The 20039-nt window shown below is 37.7% G+C and overlaps 1 protein-coding gene across 1 annotated transcript in view; it reads left to right on the top strand.

Moving 5' to 3' along the window:
* Positions 1-20039, top strand: part of TTC6 (tetratricopeptide repeat domain 6) — a 216366-nt gene that overhangs the window by 83471 nt on the left and 112856 nt on the right. Inside the window, 1 exon segment of the mRNA XM_060098150.1 lies at positions 15397-15538. Within this exon segment, the coding sequence (XP_059954133.1) occupies positions 15397-15538 (142 nt within the window).

Genomic DNA, 20039 nt, shown 5'->3' with positions numbered 1-20039 from the left:
TGTACAGACTATTCTATACATTAAAACAGCAGTGACTACAACAACAAAAATTAGAAAAGCAAAAGTTAAATGTCAGAATTCAAAGTTTAATTTCATTTATTATTTTGCTACAAAATAATAATAATAATACAAATATGCAAGAAAATACAAAAAAGGAAAAGTTACCCAAAATCCTGCCATCCAGAGATAATACTATTCTTAAGTATATGATTCCAGACTTATCTGTATGCAAATAAATCATATGGAACAAAACTTGGATAATGCTATGTAAAAAATGTTTTGTAACCTGATTTTTAAAACTTATTATGTTGTAATTATCTTTCAATGTCACGAAGTACAGATCTGAATAATCATTTAAATTGATCAGTAAATATTTTTTGTGTACCTACTGTGTGGCAGGCATTGAGTTAGGCACTAGGTAAGCATCTGCAAACAAGAGAAACATAATCCCTGCCCTCGGGGAATATGGAGATTAGCAGAGAAGAAAGGTGGTGAATTAATTATTGTGAATGTGACAATTAATATGCAGATGTGCAGTGTATGGAAGCATGTAAGAAGAGTTCCCAATTATCTGGGGGAGATTGAGGAAATGATACTTAAATTGAAATCTGAGGAATAAATAGAAGATAGCTAGGAAGAGGGGAAAGAATTTTTTTAGTTTCTTGCTACTCAAAAGTATAGTTCACAGACCAGCAGCATCACCATCACCTGGAAGCTTGTTAAAAATACAGGTGATTCGTATGCACATTGAAGTTTGAGAGTCCATGCTGTGGACAGTTGGAACCCATTTGAGAATTGGAAAGATGTCAAGCAGTAGTGAATAGGAAGAGCAGTGTGCAGTTGATGCTGGAGAGGACACAAGAGTCAGATTATGTAGGATTTATAGATGCTCTCTATGTGTATGTGAGAGCATGTCTGTGAGGACTTGGGGGAGAGATTTTTATTCACAGTATATGGAGACACCACTGATAGGAGTTTTTGAGGAAGAATGACATGATCAGATTTGCTTTAAGATATCACAGTCCTCATTGTGACTTCTCAGTAGCACTTAACACAGTTAATCACTTGCTTTTCCATACAACACCTTTATCCCTTGGCCTCAGGACTGCATTCTATCTTGGTTCTATTCCTGCCTCCTTTGCTATGTCTTCGTAGTCTCTGTTGCTGGTATCTCCTCATCTCTTGACTTCAAAACATTGGAGTGCCCAAAGCTTATCCTTGGACCTCAGATTTTCTCCTCTAACTATACTCTCAAGGTGATCTTATCCAGGACCATGGCTTTAAATATGATCTATATGCTGATAACTATTATTAACTAAGATAAATGATTAAGGACTGTAATTGTCCTTATAATAACTAAAAACTGAAAACAATTTAAGTGTCCATCAATGGAAGACATTTTATAGTGCATCCAATGATGGGATGTATTGGAATTGCAGTAAAGAATAAGGTAGAGCTCTGTGTGCTGAAATGAGTTAGAACTAAGTATATAAACAGATTTGTGATTATGTACAACAAATTTTTTACCTGGAAGAAAATTCAGGAAACTGTTAACTGTGATCCTTCTGTTTTCCTTGTAGATTGTACACCAAATGGATGAAAAGTGAAACTCAACTTATTTTTTTGCTTTATTTATATGGTATATGTTTGCTCTTTCTTTTACTTTTACTTTTTCTTAGTTGTGTCCCTTGTAGATTGCATAGTATTGAACACTTTTTTAAGCCAATCAGAAATGAATTCTCTTATAGTAGATTGGATCACCCCATATTCATTTATTGTCATATCAGATGCATTTGGTATTATTCTTGTCATCTTATTTTGTAGTCTCTCTCTTTCTCTTTTGCTTCTTTGCTCTTTCCTATAATCTGACATATTTGTCAACATTTCTCTATGTGTTTTTTGTTTGTATCATTGTCTTATATCTAATGTTGTGAGACAGAAATCTGAAATTTAAATCTTATCTTATTTGCATGTAATTTATTTCTTCTCCACTCCTAGATGCTTATAGGGTTTAAATTTTGCTTTAAATTTAATAATTTCACTAGCATATGTTTGGGAGTGGATTGTTTTCTAATTACTTTTTCCTGGTACATGGAAAGCCCTTTTGATATGCAAATACAGCTCTTCAGTTTAGGGCTTTTTCTGTTTTATTTCGAGTAGTGTTTTCATTCTGTTTATTTGGTACATTTCTTCAGGAATATCAATTAGCCATATGTTGCATCTTCACTATCCGTCACCTACATTTATCATCTCCTTGCCTACATTCATCTCTCAAACCTATGTTCTATATCAATGGTTTCATTTTCTGAGATGTAAATTTTAAAAATTTGTTCTAATTACCACTTTTTATCACTATGGCATTTTTCTTATTGTTCTTAATTCTATAGACTCTTAAGGAAAATCCAAGTCTTTTGTTTTATCTGAACTTTACCTGGTTCATGAAAGCATTAAAAAAATTTATTTTGACAGCAAAGAGCAGACCCTTTCAAAATATTTTTTGATTTGTATAATAAAACTCTTCTAAAAGAGTGTTCGTCATATAATTTTTTGAATACTATATTTCTTTCTTATGCTTTGCAGACTCTCTTCATAGAACTCATATTGGATTTTCCAGTGTACTCGTCTTTGAATGAAGATAGGTCATTTCTGGCTGCCCAAAGTTAATATCAGATAGCTTTACCTGGCAATTCTTTTTTTTTAAATTAATTAATTTATTTTTTAACATCTGTATTGGAGTATAATTGCTTTACAGTGGTGTGTTAGTTTCTGCTGTGTAACAAAGTGAATCAGCTATACGTATACATATATCCTCATATCTCCTCCCTCTTGAGTCTCCCTCCCACTCTCCCTATCCCACCCCTCTAGGTGGTCACAAAGCACCGAGCTGACCTCCCTGTGCTATGCAGCTGCTTCCCACTAGCTATCTATTTTACGTTTGGTAGTGTATATATGTCCATGCCAATCTCTCACTTCATCCCAGCTTCCCCTTCCCCCTCTCTGTGTCCTCAAGTCCATTCTCTATATCTGCGTCTCTATTCCTGCCCTTCCCCTAGGTTCTTCAGAACCTTTTTTTTTTAGATTCCATATGTATGTGTCAGCATACATTATTTATTTTTCTCTTTCTCACTTACTTCACTCTGTATGACAGACTCTAGGTCCATCCACCTCACTACAAATAACTCAATTTTGTTTCTTTATATGGCTGAGTAATATTTATGTGCCACATCTTCTTTATCCATTCATCTGTCGATGGACACTTAGGTTGCTTCCACGTCCTGGCTATTGTAAATAGAGCTTCAGTGAACATTGTGGTACATGACTCTTTTTGAATTTTGGTTTTCTCAGGGTATATGCCCAATAGTGAGATTGCTGGGTCGTATGGTAGTTCTATTTTTAGATTTTTAAGGAACCTCCATACTGTTCTCCATAGTGGCTGTATCAATTTACATCCCCACCAGCAGAGCAGGAGGGTTCCCTTTTCTCCACAGCCTCTCCAGCATTTATTGTTCGTAGATTTTTTGATGATGGCCATTCTGACCAGTGTGAGGTGATGCCTCATTGTAGCTTTGATTTGCATTTCTTTAATGATTAGTGATGTTGAGCATCCTTTCATGTGTTTGTTAGCAATCTGTATATCTTCTTTGGAGAAATGTCTATTTAGGTCTTCTGCCCATTTTGGGGTTGGGTTGTTTGTTTTTTTTGATATTGAGCTGCATGAGTTGCTTGTATATTTTGGAGATTAATCCTTTGTCAGTTGCTTCATTTGCAAATATTTTCTCCCATTCTGAGGGTTGTCTTTTCATCTTGTTTATGTTTTCCTTTGCTGTGCAAATGCTCTTAAGTTTCATTAGGTCCCATTTGTTTATTTTTGTTTTTATTTCCATTTCTCTAGGAGGTCGATCAAAAAGGATCTTGCTGTGATTTATGTCACAGAGTGTTCTGCCTATGTTTTCCTCTAAGAGTTTTATAGTGTCTGGACTTACTTTTAGGTCTTCAATCCATTTTGAGTTTATTTTTGTGTATGGTGTTAGGGAGTGTTCTAATTTCATTCTTTTACATGTAGCTGTTTTCCCAGCACTGCTTATAGAAGAGGCTATCTTTTCTCTGTTGTATATTCTTGCCTCCTTTATCAAAAATAAGGTGGCCATATGTGCGTGGGTTTATCTCTGGGCTTTCTATTCTGTTCCATTGATGTATATTTCTGTTTTTGTGACAGTAACATACTGTCTTGATTGCTGTAGCTTTGTAGTATAGTCTGAAGTCTGGGAACCTGATTCCTCCAGCTCCGTTTTTCTTTCTCAAGTTTGCTTTGGCCATGTGGGGTCTTTTGTGTTTCCATAGAAATTGCGAGTTTTTTTGTTCTAGTTCTGTGAAAAATGCCAGTGGTAGTTTGATAGGGATTGCATTGAATCTGTAGATTGCTTTGGGTGTTATAGTCATTTTCATAATATTGATTCTTCCAATCCAAGACATGGTATATCTCTCCATCTGTTTTTATCATCTTTAATTTCTTTCATCAGCGTCTTATAGTTTTCTGCACACAAGTCTTTAGTCTCCTTAGGTAGGTTTATTCCCAGGTTCTTTTTGTTGCAATGGTATATGGGAGTGTTTCCTCAATTTCTCTTTCAGATTTTTCATCATTAGTTTATAGGAATGCAAGAGATTTCTGTGCATTAATTTTGTATCCTGCTACTTTACCAAATTCATTGATTAGCTCTAGTAGTTTTCTGGTAGCATCTTTAAGATTCTCTATGTATAGTATCATGTCATCTGCAAACAGTGACAGTTTTACTTTTTCTTTTCTGATTTGGATTCTTTTTATTTCTTTTTTGTCTCTGATTGCTGTGGCTAAAACTTCCAAAACTATGTTGAATAATAGTGGTGAGAGAGGGCAACCTTGTCTTGTTCCTGATCTTAGTGGAAATGGTTTCAGTTTTCACCACTGAGGACAGTGTTGGCTGTGGCTTTGTCATATATGGCCTTTATTTTGTTGAGGTTAAGTTCCCTCTATGCCTACTTTCTGGAGAGATTTTATCATAAATGGGTGTTGAATTTTGTTGAAAGCTTTCTCTGCCTCTATTGAGATGATCATATGCTTTTTCTCCTTCAGTTTGTTAATATGGTTTATCACATTGATTGATTTGCATATACTGAAGACTTCTGCATTCCTGGGATAAACCCCACTTGATCATGGTGTATGATCCTTTTAATGTGCTGTTGGATTCTGTTTGCTAGTGTTTTGTTGAGGATTTTTGCATCTGTGTTCATCAGTGATATTGGCCTCTACTTTTCTTTCTTTGTGACATCTTTGTCTGGTATTGGTATCAGGGTAATGGTGACCTCATAGACTGAGTTTGGGAGTGTTCTTCCCTCTGCTATATTTTGGAAGAGTTTGAGAAGGATAGGTGTTAGCTCTTGTCTAAATGTTTGATAGAATTCGCCTGTGAAGCCATCTGGTCCTGGGCTTTTGTTTGTTGGAAGATTTCTAATCACAGTTTCAATTTCAGTGCTTGTGATTGGTCTGTTTATATTTTCTATTTCATCCTGGTTCAGTCTCAGAATGTTGTACTTTTCTACAAATTTGTCCATTTCTTCCAGGTTGTCCATTTTATTGGCATAGAGTTGCTTGTAGTAATCTCTCATGATCCTTTGTATTTCTGCATTGTCAGTTATTACTTCTTCTTTTTCAATTCTAATTCTATTGATTTGAGTCTTCTCACTTCTTTTCGTGATGCATCTGGATAATGGTTTATCAATTCTCAAAGAACCAACTTTTAGTTTTATTGATCTTTGCTATCGTTTCCTTCATTTCTTTTTCATTTATTTCTGATCTGATCTTCATGATTTCTTTCCTTCTGCAAACTCTGGGATTTATCTGCTCTTCTTTCTCTGATTGCTTTAGGTGTAAGGTTATGTTGTTTATTTGAGATGTTTCTTGTTTCCTGAGGTAAGACTGTATTGCTGTAAACTTCCCTCTTCGAACTGCTTTTGCTCCATCCCATATGTTTTTGGTCGTCGTGTTTTCATTGTCATTTGTTTCTAGGTATTTTTTGACCTCCTCTTTGATTTCTTCAGTGATCTCTTGGTTGTTTAGTAGTGTATTGTTTAGCCTCCATGTGTTTGTATTTTTTACAGATACTTTTCCTGTAATTGATATCTAGTCTCATAGCGTTATGGTCAGAAAAGATACTTGATATGATTTCAATTTTCTTAAGTTTACCAAGGCTTTATTTGTGACCCAAGATGTGATCTATCCTGGAGAATGTTCCATGAGCACTTGAGAAGAAAGTGTATTCTGTTGTGTTTGGATGGAAAGTTCTATAAATATCAATTAAGTCCATCTTTTTTAATGTATCATTTAAAGCTTGTGTTTCCTTATTTATTTTCATTTTGGATGATCTGTCCACTGGTGAAAGTGAGGTGTTAAAGTCCCCTACTATGATTGTGTTACTTTCAATTTCCCCTTTCATGGTTGTTTGCATTTACCTTATGTATTGAGGTGCTGTTATGTTGGGTGCATAAATATTTACAATCATTATATCTTCTTCTTGGATTGATCCCTTGATCATTATGTAGTGTCCTTCTTTGTCTCTTGTAATAGTCTTTATTTCAAAGTCTATTTCACCTGATATGAGAATTGCTAATCCAGCTTTCTTTTGATTTCCATTTACATGGAATATCTTTTTCCATCCCCTCACTTTCAGTCTGTATGTGTCCCTAGGTCTGAAGTGGGTCTCTCGTAGACAGCATATATACAGGTCTTGTTTTTGTATCCATTCAGCCAGTCTGTGTCTTTTGGTTGGAGCATTTTATCCATTTACATTTAAGGTAGTTATCGATATGTATGTTCTTATTACCATTTTCTTAATTGTTTTGGGTTCATTATTGTAGGTCTTTTCCTTCTCTTGGGTTTCCTGCCTAGTGAAGTTCCTTTAGCATTTGTTGTAAAACTGGTGTGGTGGTGCTGAATTCTCTTAGCTTTTGCTTGTCTGTAAAGATTTTAATTTCTCCATTGAATCTAAATCAGATCCTTGCTGGGTAGAGTAATCTTGGTTGTAGGTTTTTCCCCTTCATCACTTTAAATATGTCCTGCCACTTCCTTCTGGCTTGCAGAGTTTCTGCTGAAAGATCAGCTGTTAACCTTATGTGTCTTCTCTTGTATGTTATTTGTTGCTTTTCTCGTGCTGCTTTTAATATTTTTTCTTTGTATTTAATTTTTGTTAGTTTGATTAATATGTGTCTTGGTGTGTTTCTCCTTGGATTTATGCTGTATTGGACTCTCTGCACTTCCTGGACTTGATTAACTATTTCCTTTCCCATACTAGGGAATTTTTCAACTATAATCTCTTCAAATATTTTCTCAGTCCCTTTCTTTTTCTCTTCTTCTTCTGAGACCCCTATAATTCGCATGTTGGTGCGTTTAATGTTGTCCCAGAGGTCTCTGAGACTGTCCTCAATTCTGTTCATTCTTTTTTCTTTATTCTGCTCTGTGGTAGTTATTTCCATTATTTTGTCTTCCGGGTCACTTATCTGTTCTTCTGCCTCAGTTATTCTGCTATTGATTCCTTCTAGAGAATTTTTAATTTCATTTATTGTATTGTTCATCATTGTTTGTTTGCTCTTTAGTTCTTCTAGGTCCTTGTTAAACATTTCTTATACCTTCTCCATTCCATTTTCAAGATTTTGGATCATCTTTACTATCATTACTCTGAATTCTTTTTAGTTAGACTGCCTATTCGCTCTTCATTTGTTTGGTCTGGTGGGTGTTTACCTTGCTCCTTCATCTGCTGTGTATTTCTCCGTCTTCTTATTTTGCTTAACTTACTGTGTTTGGGGTCTCCTTTTCTCAGGCTTCAGATTTGTAATTCCCGTTGTTTTTGGTGTCTGCCCCCAGTTGGCAAGGTTGGTTCAGTAGGCTTCCTGGTGGAGGGGCCTGGTGCCTGTGTTCTGGTGGATGAGACTGGATCTAATCTTTCTGGGGGGCTGGACTGCATCCAGTGGTGTGTTTTGGGTTGTCTGTGAACTTATGATTTTAGGCAGCCTCTCTGCTAATGGGTGGGGTTGTTTTCCTGTCTTGCTAGTTTTTTGGCATAGGGTGTCCAGCATTGTAGCTTGCTGGTCATTGAGTGGAGCTTGGTCTTAGTGTTGAGATGGAGATCTCTGGGAGAGCTTTTAGTGTTTGACATTACGTGGAGCCAGGAGGTCCCTGGTGGAGCAGTGTCCTGAATGTCGGCGCTCCCACCTCAGTGGCTCAGGCTTGACACCCGGCTGCAGCACCAAGACCCTGTCAGCCACATGGCTCATGAGCAACTGAAAGTATTGGAAGTACTATTTGATCAAGTAGGTTGTCCAGCAATTCTCAGGGATTCTTTTTGCAGTGACCTGTCTGAAATGCTGAACAAGCCAGGAAAATGCCCTTGGCAGATGTCAGATTGGGGCCCCAGGGTCACCTCCAGAAGGCCACTTTGCTGCAGGTAAGTCTTTGGCCTCTTCGATGGCCCCTGGGGCAAGGCACTGTTCCAGTGTGCCTCTGAGCAGGGAGAGAAGCGAATCTTCCAGAAGGGGTGGGTCTTGCCTACCTGGCAATTCTCGATTGTTCATTTTGGAAGCATTAGAGTACTACTTTTAGATCTTAAGTAGGAGAACCAGGAGATGTAGGTTTATATTACTATGGTAAAGATTATTCTAGGTTTTTTTCCTGTGCATGTACATATATTACATATACATACATTTTACAAAAGTGACATTAAAGATGTTGTTTTGACAGGTTATAATCCTTTGAGGATTTTTATTTTAAAACTGAAGGCCAGACATATGGGTAATTATTTTGACTTATTATCTTTACTATTTATACTTTACAAATCAACTATATAAAATGAGCTTCCATTGGAAAGATTTTATCTGGCTCCCCTCCCAAATAGCAATATTTGAATAGGAAAGCAGAAAATTATCTAATAGAAAATGTATTGTTGTGCAGTTATTGAATAATCTAGTATTAACAACAACTCTATCTAATAGATAAAATCATTCTATTTCCCAAATGAAGAAAATGTGGTTCAGAGGTTGACTACTTCACATTTATATAGCTGGTAAAAACTGGAATTCAGACCCAGGTCTCTCTGTTTCTAAATGTGATTTCCATTATATCCCACTGTTTTGTGAACTTGTGAAAGTGCCTCTTATTTTTTTCTCTTTACGTTTCATTCCAAATGCTCATTCTCATCTTGTTTTCAGAACCAATGCTGATATAAACTAGGAAGAATCATATTTTACTCACCGTTGATGTTTTGTATTTCGTATATTGTGACCCAATTTTGGAAGCAAGGTTTCTGCTTATTAGGGTGAGGGTTTTATCTTGTATTGTTTGTTCCCTCTTAGGAACTGAAATCCTGTTTCTGAGTCCTGGGCCAGGGCTGGGGCCTTGCAAACTGAGGGAGACTGTCCTGATATCAATTACTTAATTATTAAAAGCTCTCGCTGACTACTGCCTTTATTTGTATTCCCTGTCACTCGTTGCTCCCCACTAGAATGTGCCATCATCCCATGTTAGCCCTTTCTGATGCTGCTTGCAGTGCACCACCACCCGTGTTCTGTAGCTCTGTCTTTGGAATAGTGTGTTCTGTCTTCTGCTTCACATTTCCTTCCACTGTGGGTATCTGGGACTGACTTTCCCCCACTGTCCCTATTTCCTGCATTGTCTGCCGTTCCTTAATGGTCAGGTCTAATCTTAGCCCCAGCACACCCCCACCCCTTACTTGGCCTTGTTCCTTGCTGCATGATCCTAACAATGATACCAAAGAGTATAGGACTTAATCCCTGTTTGAGGTCTAGCTGGTGATATGTGTGACAGAAGCACATATATCAGAGCTGTAAGAGATCTTAGCCTTCCCCTAGCCTAACCATCTCATATTATGAAGAAACAGAGGCAAAACTTCGCACCTCACATCAGTTTTGGCAGAGTTAGGACTAGAATCAGCGGTAACCTCAATTAGATTATTTTTATATTCATTTTCAACAAATAGCCCCTATACCTAAGTAAGCCTTAAGCATACTTTAAAAAATACAAATTGGGATGACAAATTTATATTAGTATGTACTGTCAATATTTGATAAGATATTAGATTAGTGTATTTTTGTTTTATATGGAAACACCAAAAAAAAGAAATTATTTGGAGATTTGTCTGATTTCATAACTGCCAATATCTGAAAGTTGGAATATTTTTTTAAGCAAAGCAATGTCATTCCACCAGATGTCACTGTTTGCATGTAGCAATGAAGTTACAATGATTAAAAATAAAATTACCCCCTCTCTAATCATATTTTGTAAAAAAAAAATTCTGTATAATTGCACTCTTCTTTAGATTTATTATTTATTATTTATTAAGACTATATTCCCTGAATTTTTTAAAGTATTGAAAGTATTCATTACTTCTGCTGTAGATTTTAAAGACTTTACTAAAAAAATTATTTGTAGATTAGCATCTTCAAGAAGATGAACTCCTAAAGTATTTTCTAGACCTAGGAGTTTGCTTTTCAAACAACACACTTTTAAGTTACTGTTTTCTAAATTGTCAATTGTGACCCAATAAGTGGATTGTGCAATCAATGTAATGGCTTGCTACGAGTCCCTTAAAGAAATGATGTCTGGGATAGAATATTGCATGTAAGTATTACTTTGGCAAAGCTTTTTACATGAACACTTAAAAAATTTTTTTAATTTTTATTTATTTATTTATTTATTGGCTGCATTGGGTCTTAGCTGCAGCATGCAGGATCTTTCATTGCAGCGCGCTGGCTCTTTGTTGTGGTGTGTGGGCTTCTCTCTAGTTGTGGTGTGAGGGCTCCAGAACGTGCAGGCTTATTGGTTGCGGCCTGCGGGCTCTCTAGTTGTGGTGCACGGGGGCTTAGTTGCCCCATGGCATGTGGGATCTTAGTTTCCTGACCAGGGATCAAACCAGCGTCCCCTGCATTGCAAGACGGATTCTTAACCACTGGACCACCAGGGAAGTCCCTGAACACTCTTAAACTATCCCTGAACACATCTTTTCTGAGTTGTGTAAAAGTGACTATGAGCTTTATCCTGCCAAGGCTCCCTCAGGTTTAGTACCCCAAGGAGCACAGTACATTTTCTAAGGAAGGGATAGGGAAGATGTGATGGGGGAACTTCTCTGTTAGAGTCACACCAGGGAGGGGATAGGGTTGCAGGAGGGAGAACCCTTCCCTGCGCTTCACAGGATGGAGCCCACAGTCACATTTGTGTAACTCATAAAAGATGTGGGCGGAGATTTTTAAGAGTGCTCATAGCCTGGAACAAATGTTCTCCAAACTTCTATGACACAACCTATAATAAGAAGAACATTTTTTACCTCTGGCCCCATGGGAGACCATTGTTGACTGGGAAGGTGGTTTAACTCACTCTGAGAGAGATGGGCTTGTTAACTTCATTCAGTCTCTTCAGTCATAATAACAAAAATGATTGTAATATCAACCACTTACTGGTTTTTTTTGTAATTTGTGCAAACTCTTCACATATATTATTTCTAAGAGTTAGACCCTGAAAGATCCCATTGCTTTTGCTATTCATAGATGAGGAAACTGAGACTTAAGAAGGAAAAGTGACTTATCCAACACAGCACATCAAGTGGCCAAACTAAGGCTAAACTCCTGGTTTTTAACCTCATTGCAAAGGCTAGTTCTTCTCACTATAGCAGTGCTTTTTAGGCTTCCCCTGAGTATAAGGGCCATCTGGGTCATTTAAGTGTATCAGTTCTTAGGCTTTATCCCAAACCAACTAAACTAGAATCTCCAGAGGAGATATCTGGGAAGCTATAGATTTGACAAGTATCCCAGGATATTCTTATGATCAGGCTCTTTTAGGAAAGATTGCAGTACATCAGTGGTTCTCAAACTTCATTGTGCATCAGAATTAACTGTAAGGCTGGTTAAAACACAGAAGGCTGGGTTCCTCCCCAGAGCTTCTGATTCATTAAGTGTGATGGGGTTCAAGAATTTTTATTTCTAGCAAGTTCCTATGTGATACTAATGATGCTGGTTAGGAAACAGACTTTGAGAAGCAGTGCAGTACGTCATGCTAACCCATGAATCTCAGTTTCTCAGGACAGGGTCCGGGCTAACTTTGGCTGTGGGATTTTTTTTTTTTTTAATTTTACTATCACTTTTTTTTTATTTTACAAATTTAATCAGTTATACATATACATATGTTCCCATATCCCCTCCCTTTTGCGTCTCCCTCCCACCCTCCCTATTCTACCCCTCCAGGCGGTCACAAAGAACCGAGCTGATCTCCCTGTGCTATGCGGCTGCTTCCCACTAGCTATCTACCTTACGTTTGGTACTGTATATATGTCCGTGCCGCTCTTTCACTTTGTCACTGGCTGTGGGATTTTTCAAGCACAGTGTTAAACAATACATATTCAGTATCTACTGTATTCACGTTCAAGAGAGACAGAAAATGAATAAGAATCACCTCTCCCACCCCAACCAGCCTGTTATCTACTATGAAAAGTATACAGAATAAAATGTAATATATTCTATAATGAACTTGCAGATCAAATGCACCAGAGAAACTAGGGAGGCAAAGATGAATTTTGGTTGGGCAGAGGACATTTGTAAAGGCTTCATGGAACAGTTGAGGTCTGAAAGTCTTATTTTCAACACTGTCATAGCCACACTGCATTGTAGTTCGGTTTGCCTGTCTCCCCTATTGCACCTATAGTAATCTCAGCACCTAGAGCATCTTTTGTGCAGTGAATATAGGTTGGGCCAGGTGTTGGGGAGAGAAGTAGGATTGGTAAGGTAGGTGGTTCCCAGACTGTGGAGCATCCTGCTGGCCAGGCTCAGGAACTTGGGTTTTACCCTGTGTGTGTAGTCACTAAAGTATTTGGAAGGGGGTAGCTGATGACAACTCTGTCAGAGATCTGTAACATGGATTGGAGGTGGGAAAGTCTGGGGGTGAGGGACAGCAAAGATGTTATCATAGGACTTAGCTGAGAGAAAATGCAACAGGATGGAGAAACACTGGAGGGAGAAGGATCAGGACTAGTGATTACTGTTGGGGGTGTGGGAGAGGTTGGAGATGAAGAGATTTTCATTCTGAACCACTGAGATGGTGGTGGTCTCCAAAGGGGAGATCTCTAAAAGGGATTGGTTCTTTTCTCTGGAAATAAAGAAGGAAGCAGGGAAAATCTGGACAAAAATTTCAAAGCAAGTGATTCATCTTTGTCAGACAGGAACAGTTGCTAACCTTGGGTAGCCTTTCCACTAAGGCCCCCAGTTTATGTCTACCAGAGCTCTGCACTCTAAAATGGCCAGTGACTTCTTTCACTTTCCTTCCAACCAAATAGAATTTCTATTTCTTTGATGCACATTTGGGATGTGAAAAGACAGTAATATGTGAGTGATTCTGACTACTTTGTTTTTGGCTTATGAACAGATAAAAATATTGCAGTGCCTCAAGATAGCTTCTTAAATCACCCCTCTCCTCCTTGATCTTGATATATGTATTCTCTCGCTCATTATTCTAGACAATAGAATACCCTGCTCTTTTGTTTTTCCTGGATATATCAGTCAGGATTCAGTTGCAGAAAACAGAAATATTTTTAGCTATTTTAAGCATAAAGGGTTCTATAATAATGGGAATGTGATGCTTTTAAAATCAATGGAAAGATTGGAAGAATGGGCTCTAGGCAGGGAGGGTTTTCCAAAGATGACTCATACAGCACGTTTAACTGGCTGCCAAAGCTGCTGCTCCTTCTGGCATAGTCAGGAAGGTGGGAAATTTGGAGGCCAACATTGGCAACAAACCACCTTAGCTGAAATTCAGGGATCGTGTGGCCTCTAGTGTTACAGCTTTTGACTCTGGAGCCTTGCTGTGTCTGTTTGAATACTCACTGGCAAAAAAGGCTACCCACAAAAGAAGTAACTGGAACCCTGCCACAAAAGAACTCAATGTAACCATGACTGCTTGCCAGCAGGAACATCAGAACCTTCTTCCTTCCAAATTGTATGTGAGTGCACGTGGTTAGTAGATCCTAAAACACATCTAGGACACTGGCTGCAGGAGGGTCTTCACCTCCCCATCCTCAGCAGTTGGAGAAAGTGTATTGGAGGGAGGATGGACTGGATGTCGAATGGCAATCTGTTATGTCCACTGTGCTAGGAGTTGAGCTTTATCTTCTCTTTGAATTCAAATATTTGACTGGATGAGATAGGAAGCTTTTTCCTGTGAACCTACTTTGGCAAAGCCCTGTCTTCTCCAGCCTAGCTTTGGGTGGGCCTGATTTTTAAGAGGTGGTTTGATGGAATCTAAGGATTTCAGCATATCGTTAAGTAGTCAGTTTGATATGTGTGTGCTTCGTCTTCACATTTGGTGGCTCATAAAGTGGTTGTCTATTCATATAATGGTATAACAAAAAGTTAGAGGGAACAGTGGCTCTACTTCCAAGCGAAATTGAAATATAGCTATAGTCTGTGTAGGTCTACTTTATACTCATTTTATATTTCTTTTACAGTAAGTGCTGCAATACAAAAGCTAATGTATTTTCAAGGAGTCTGTAAGTCAGTCATTAATGACACATTTTGCCTTCAGATTTTGATTTATCTCATCTCTTGGTTTAATTTAGGTTTTTGTTGATGGGTTGTTGTGTTTTTTTTTTTTTTGCGGTACACGGGCCTCTCACTGTTGTGGCCTCTCTCGTTGTGGAGCACAGTCTCCGGACGCGCAGGCTCAGCGGCCATGGCTCATGGGCCCTGCCGCTCCGTGGCACGTGGGATCTTCCCGGACCGGGGCACAAATCCACGTCCCCCGCATCTGCAGGCGGACTCTCAACCACTGCGCCACCAGGGAAGCCCCCTGTTGATACGTTTTAAGCCTCCTGTGTATATTCTTATGTATATGTAGTTTGTAGCCTAGAAATAAAGACCTAATGTCATAACAGTTTTCTGTTCATCTTAGCAGGATATGAATCAGGAACGGAAAACCTTAATGTGAGAAGGCAGTTCTGCTTAGGCTGTTGCTTTGCCTCAGTCTAAGAAATGAAACCATTTCCTGTGACTTGGAGTGAGGAGCAGGTTAGGGATCAGAAGGCAGAGAACTTTTTACCTCTCTTATAATGAGGCTTTCATAGAGTGAATTTATTATTCCAATATTATAAAACAAAACCACCAAAAGATTACTACTAAAATACATTCAGAAGCAAAAATTATTCTTGAATTATTTCCCATTTTGGATTATCTGACTTCTGCACAATATCTATTTAGTACAGATATCAAACGTCAGTGTGTTTATTTTGGTAGAGATATAAAATGAGAGAAAACACCCTTTGATTTATCAATGACTTAAAGAACAATTTTTTTTTGTTATTAAAAACCCTGTAGAATACTGCAAGGAATTCCTGTTATGGGTGACAATCAAGAATATGTTGCTGTCCTTCCAACAAGACCAGGGATACCACCTGAATTGGCACCAGGAACTGGACGGAGTGCTCACAAATCACACCTACAACTCTCGGGAGAGGAAGTAAGAACTTCCTTTAATATTAGTTTTCTCTATCTTACAAGCTGTCAAACTTTTTGGTTTCAGGACCCTTTTTATACTCTTAAAAATTTTTGAGGACTTCAATAATTATTTATGTGGGTTATATCTATTACATTTACAGTGCTGGAAATTAAAACTGGGAAAATTCTTAAATGTTTATTTTTTTAAATTAAAAATAACAGTAATAAAGTCATATATGTTAACATAATGTATTTTTATGAAAAATAGTTATATTTTTTAGAACAGAAAAGTAGTGTAAAACTAGGATTGTATTTTTTTTGCAAATCTCTTTAATGTCTGGCTTAATAGATGATAGCTGGATTCTTATGTTTGCTTCTGCATTCAATTTTGTGGTAGGTTGTTTTGGTTGAAATATATGAGGAAAATTCTGGCTTCATGAGGATATGTAGTTGGAAAAGAAGAGATTATTTTAATAGACTTTTAACATAATTATGGATATTCTCCTTTAATAATATACCAAAACTTTACAAGTGGTAGTTTCTTGAAACTTAGTTGTGAGACTTCCACTTCTGGGGATGATGCAGTAGAAGTACTTTTTCCTATTCCTCCTGCTAAGTACAGGTAAAAACCTGGGTGTTACAAACAGGACAGATCTAAAACGTGGAGAGGGGCTTCCCTGGTGGCACAGTGGTTGAGAGTCTGCCTGCTAATGCAGGGGATGCGGGTTCGAGCCCTGGTCTGGGAGAATCCCACATGCCGCGGAGCAACTGGGCCCGTGAGCCACGACTACTGAGCCTGCGCATCTGGAGCCTGTGCTCCCCAAAAAGAGAGGCCGTTGCAGTGAGAGGTCCGCGCACCGCGATGAAGAGTGGCCCCCGCTTGCCACAACTAGAGAAAGCCCTCGCACAGAAACGAAGACCCAACACAGCAAAAATAAATAAATTAATTAATAAACTCCTACCCTCAACATCTTCTTTAAAATAAATAAATAAATAAATAAATAAAAGGTGGAGAGACTAAGGCACTAACTAGGAACTTCGGGATCCAACAAATGGCACAGTGGCGAGTTAGTTCCTTGGGTTTTCTTTTTTGCTTCACATATTCTAGACTTAGAGTTGAAAAAATTGGTAACCTAGAAAGAAAACTAGGTAAAGACAGAAAAAAAAAAAAAGTCCAAACAAAAGCCTACTCCCTCTAACCAAAGAACCAGGAAAGGGACAGCCTAGCAAGACAAAACTTTTCAACAATAACTACTCTACCCTAGCCAGACACCACAGAAAAAATGGTGGCCCTGGTCCTTTCCTCACCTCTGCCAGCAAAGGCCTAGTAGGAAAACTAGACTTTTACTCTTGCCCAGAGTATAAGAAGGCACTATAATACCCCTGCCAGGGTGGTATCAATGAAGACTGTTCGGGACTGGAACTTTCACCTTAATAAAGTGGTAATGAGGTTTCCTCTCTTACTGTGTTAGTTGAGACCACATGGGGATCCTGGACTTGCATCCCCACCGAGTAGTAATGAGCCACTCCTCTCCCTCCCCACTGTGGTGGTACCAGAGGAAGCCTAGCAGAGTGTCAGCTAAAACAGAAGGTTTAAATAAGATCCAGAGCCTCAGAGCAAAATACCCCAAATATCCAAATTTCAACTGAAAATCACTAATCATACCAAGAACCAGGAAAGTCTCAAACTGAATATAAGAAGATAATCAATAGACGCTATCGCTTAGATAACAGAAATGTTAGAATTATCTGACAATGATTTTAAAGCTACCATCCTAAAAATGCTTCAGCGATAATTATGAACACACCTGAAACAAACTTTAAAAAAATAGAAAGATTCAGCAAGGAAATAGAAAGTCTTAGACATTGAAGATGCATAGTAAAGAAATTGAAGACATTTTAGAATTGAAAAGATATAGTAACTAAAATAAAATGCTCAGCAGGTGGGCTCAAAAGTAGCATGGATGAAACAGGAAGTGAACTTGAAGATAAAACAATAGAATTTATCCAGTTTGAGCAACAAAGAGAAACAGACTGGAAAAAAAATTAACAGACCCTCAGGGACTTGTGGGAGTAAAACAAAAGATGCAACATTTATGTTATCACAGTCCTGGAAGGAGAAGAAAAGGAAGAGGGGTGACTGAAAATGTATAGGAAGAAATAATGACTGGAAACTTCCCCAATTTAGCAAAAGACTTAAACCTACATATTCAGGAAGCTGAGCAAACTCCAAGCAAGAAAAATCCAAAGAAATCTGTACCAAGTCACTTACTAGTGAAACTTACGAAAACTAATAACAAAGAAAAACATCTTGAAAGCAGCAAGAGAGAAGTAATATGTTACCTACAGGAGAAAAACAATTTTAATGGCAGTGGATTTCTCATCAGAAACCATGGAGGCCAGAAATAAGTGGTGGAACATTTTTCAAATGCTGAAAGGAAAGAACTGTAAGCCCTGAGTCCTATATCCAGAGAAGATATCCTTTGGGGATGAAAGGGAATCAAGACATTTTCAGATGAAAGGAAACTAAGAGAATTTGTCACCCATCAGACTTACACTACAAGAAAGGCTAGAAGATGTTCTCTAAACAGGAAAAAAAAATGATGAAAGAAAAAATCTCAGAATATCTAAAAGGAACAAAAACATGTAAAGCAAAAACACAGGTAAATGCAATAGAGTTTCCTTCTCCTTTTGAGTTTTCTAAATTATGTCTGTCAGTTGAAAAACAAATTATACCGTTAAATGTATATACAGGAAATGTTTAAGACAACTGTATTATAAATGGAGAAGAGTAAAGAGACATAAAAGGAGGTAAGGTTTCTACACACCACTTGAACTGGTAAATTGGAGACATCAGTAGACTTTGATAAGTTATGTTTATTATGTGTATATAATGTAATACCTAGAGCAAAACTAAAAAGCTATACAAAGAGATATATACTCAAAAATACCATAGATAAATAAAAGTGGAATTCTAAAATATGTCCATGCAGGAAAAAGAAAACAGAGATACAGAAGACACCAGAGAGAACAAGGAGAAAACAAAAATGAAATGGCAGACAAAATCCCTAACTTAAATACATCAGCCACTATGGAGAACAGTATGGAGGTTCCTTAAAAAACTAAAAATAGAACTACCATATGACCCAGCAATTCCACTACTGGGCATATACCCTGAGGAAACCATAATTCAAAAAGAGACATGTACCACAATGTTCATTGCAGTACTAGTTACAATATCCAGGACATGGAAGCAACCTAAGTGTCCACCAACAGATGAATGGAAACAGAAGATGTGGCACATAAATACAATGGAATATTATTAGGCCATAAAGAGAAATGAAATTGAGTTATTTGTAGTGAGGTGGATGGACCTAGAGTCTGTCATACAGAGTGAAGTAAGTCAGAAAGAGAAAAACAAATACCGTACACTAATACATATGTATGGAATCTAAAAAAAAATAGTACTGAACCTAGGGGTAGGACAGGAACAAAGATGCAGATGTATAGAATGGACTTGAGGACACAGTGTTGGGGGGAAGGGGAAGCTGGGACGAAGTGAGAGAGTAGCATTGACATATATACACTACCAAATGTAAAATAGATAGCTAGGGAGATCATAGCATGGGGAGATAGCACAGGGAGATCAACTCAGCACTTAGCATAGCACAGGGAGATCAACTTGGTGCTTTGTGACCACCTAGAGGGGTGGGATAGGGAAGGTGGGAGGGAGGCTCAAGAGGAAGGGGATATGGGGATATATGTATACGTATAGCTGATTCACTTTGTTATACAGCAGAAACGAACACAACATTGTAAAGCAATTATACTCCAATAAAGATGTAAAATATATGTATGTATGGTCTAAATATACCAGTTAAGTTACAGAGCTTGCAGAGCAGGTTAAAAGACATGACCAACTATTTAGTGTCCACAAGAAACTGACGTCAAATATAATGACTTACAGAAGTTGAAAGTAAAAGGGTAAAAAAAGATAAGTCGTGCAAACACTGATCAAAGAAAAGCAGGAGTGGCTATATTAATATCAGATAAAGTAGACTTCCCAGCAAAGAAAGTTATCAGAGACAGAGAGAGGCATTACATTATGATAAAAAGGTCAATCCACCAGGAAGATATAGTAGTCTTAAAGAGTGTGTGCACAAAACAGCTGCAAAATATGTGAAGCAAAAACTGGTAGAACTAAAAGGACAAATAGGCCATTCCACAATTATACTTGGAGATTTCAACACCCCTCTCTAAATAGTTGGTAGAACACTTAGAAAATCAGCAAGGATATAGAAAAATCAATAACTCCATCAACCAACAGGATCTAATTGAAATGTACAGAACACTACACCCAACAAGAGCAGAATACATATTCTTTTCACATTCCTGCAGGACATATACCAAGATAAAACAAATCCATAATGAAATCAAACTAGAGATCAATAACAAAGGTAACAGAAAAATCTCCAAACAGTTGGAATCTAAACAATACAGGTATAAGTAATCCATGGGTTAAT

Source organism: Mesoplodon densirostris, chromosome 4 (assembly GCF_025265405.1).
Source record: "Mesoplodon densirostris isolate mMesDen1 chromosome 4, mMesDen1 primary haplotype, whole genome shotgun sequence".
Lineage (NCBI taxonomy): Eukaryota > Metazoa > Chordata > Mammalia > Artiodactyla > Ziphiidae > Mesoplodon > Mesoplodon densirostris.
Note: the sequence above shows the minus strand (reverse complement) of the source record. Positions and strands in the feature narration are given on the sequence as shown.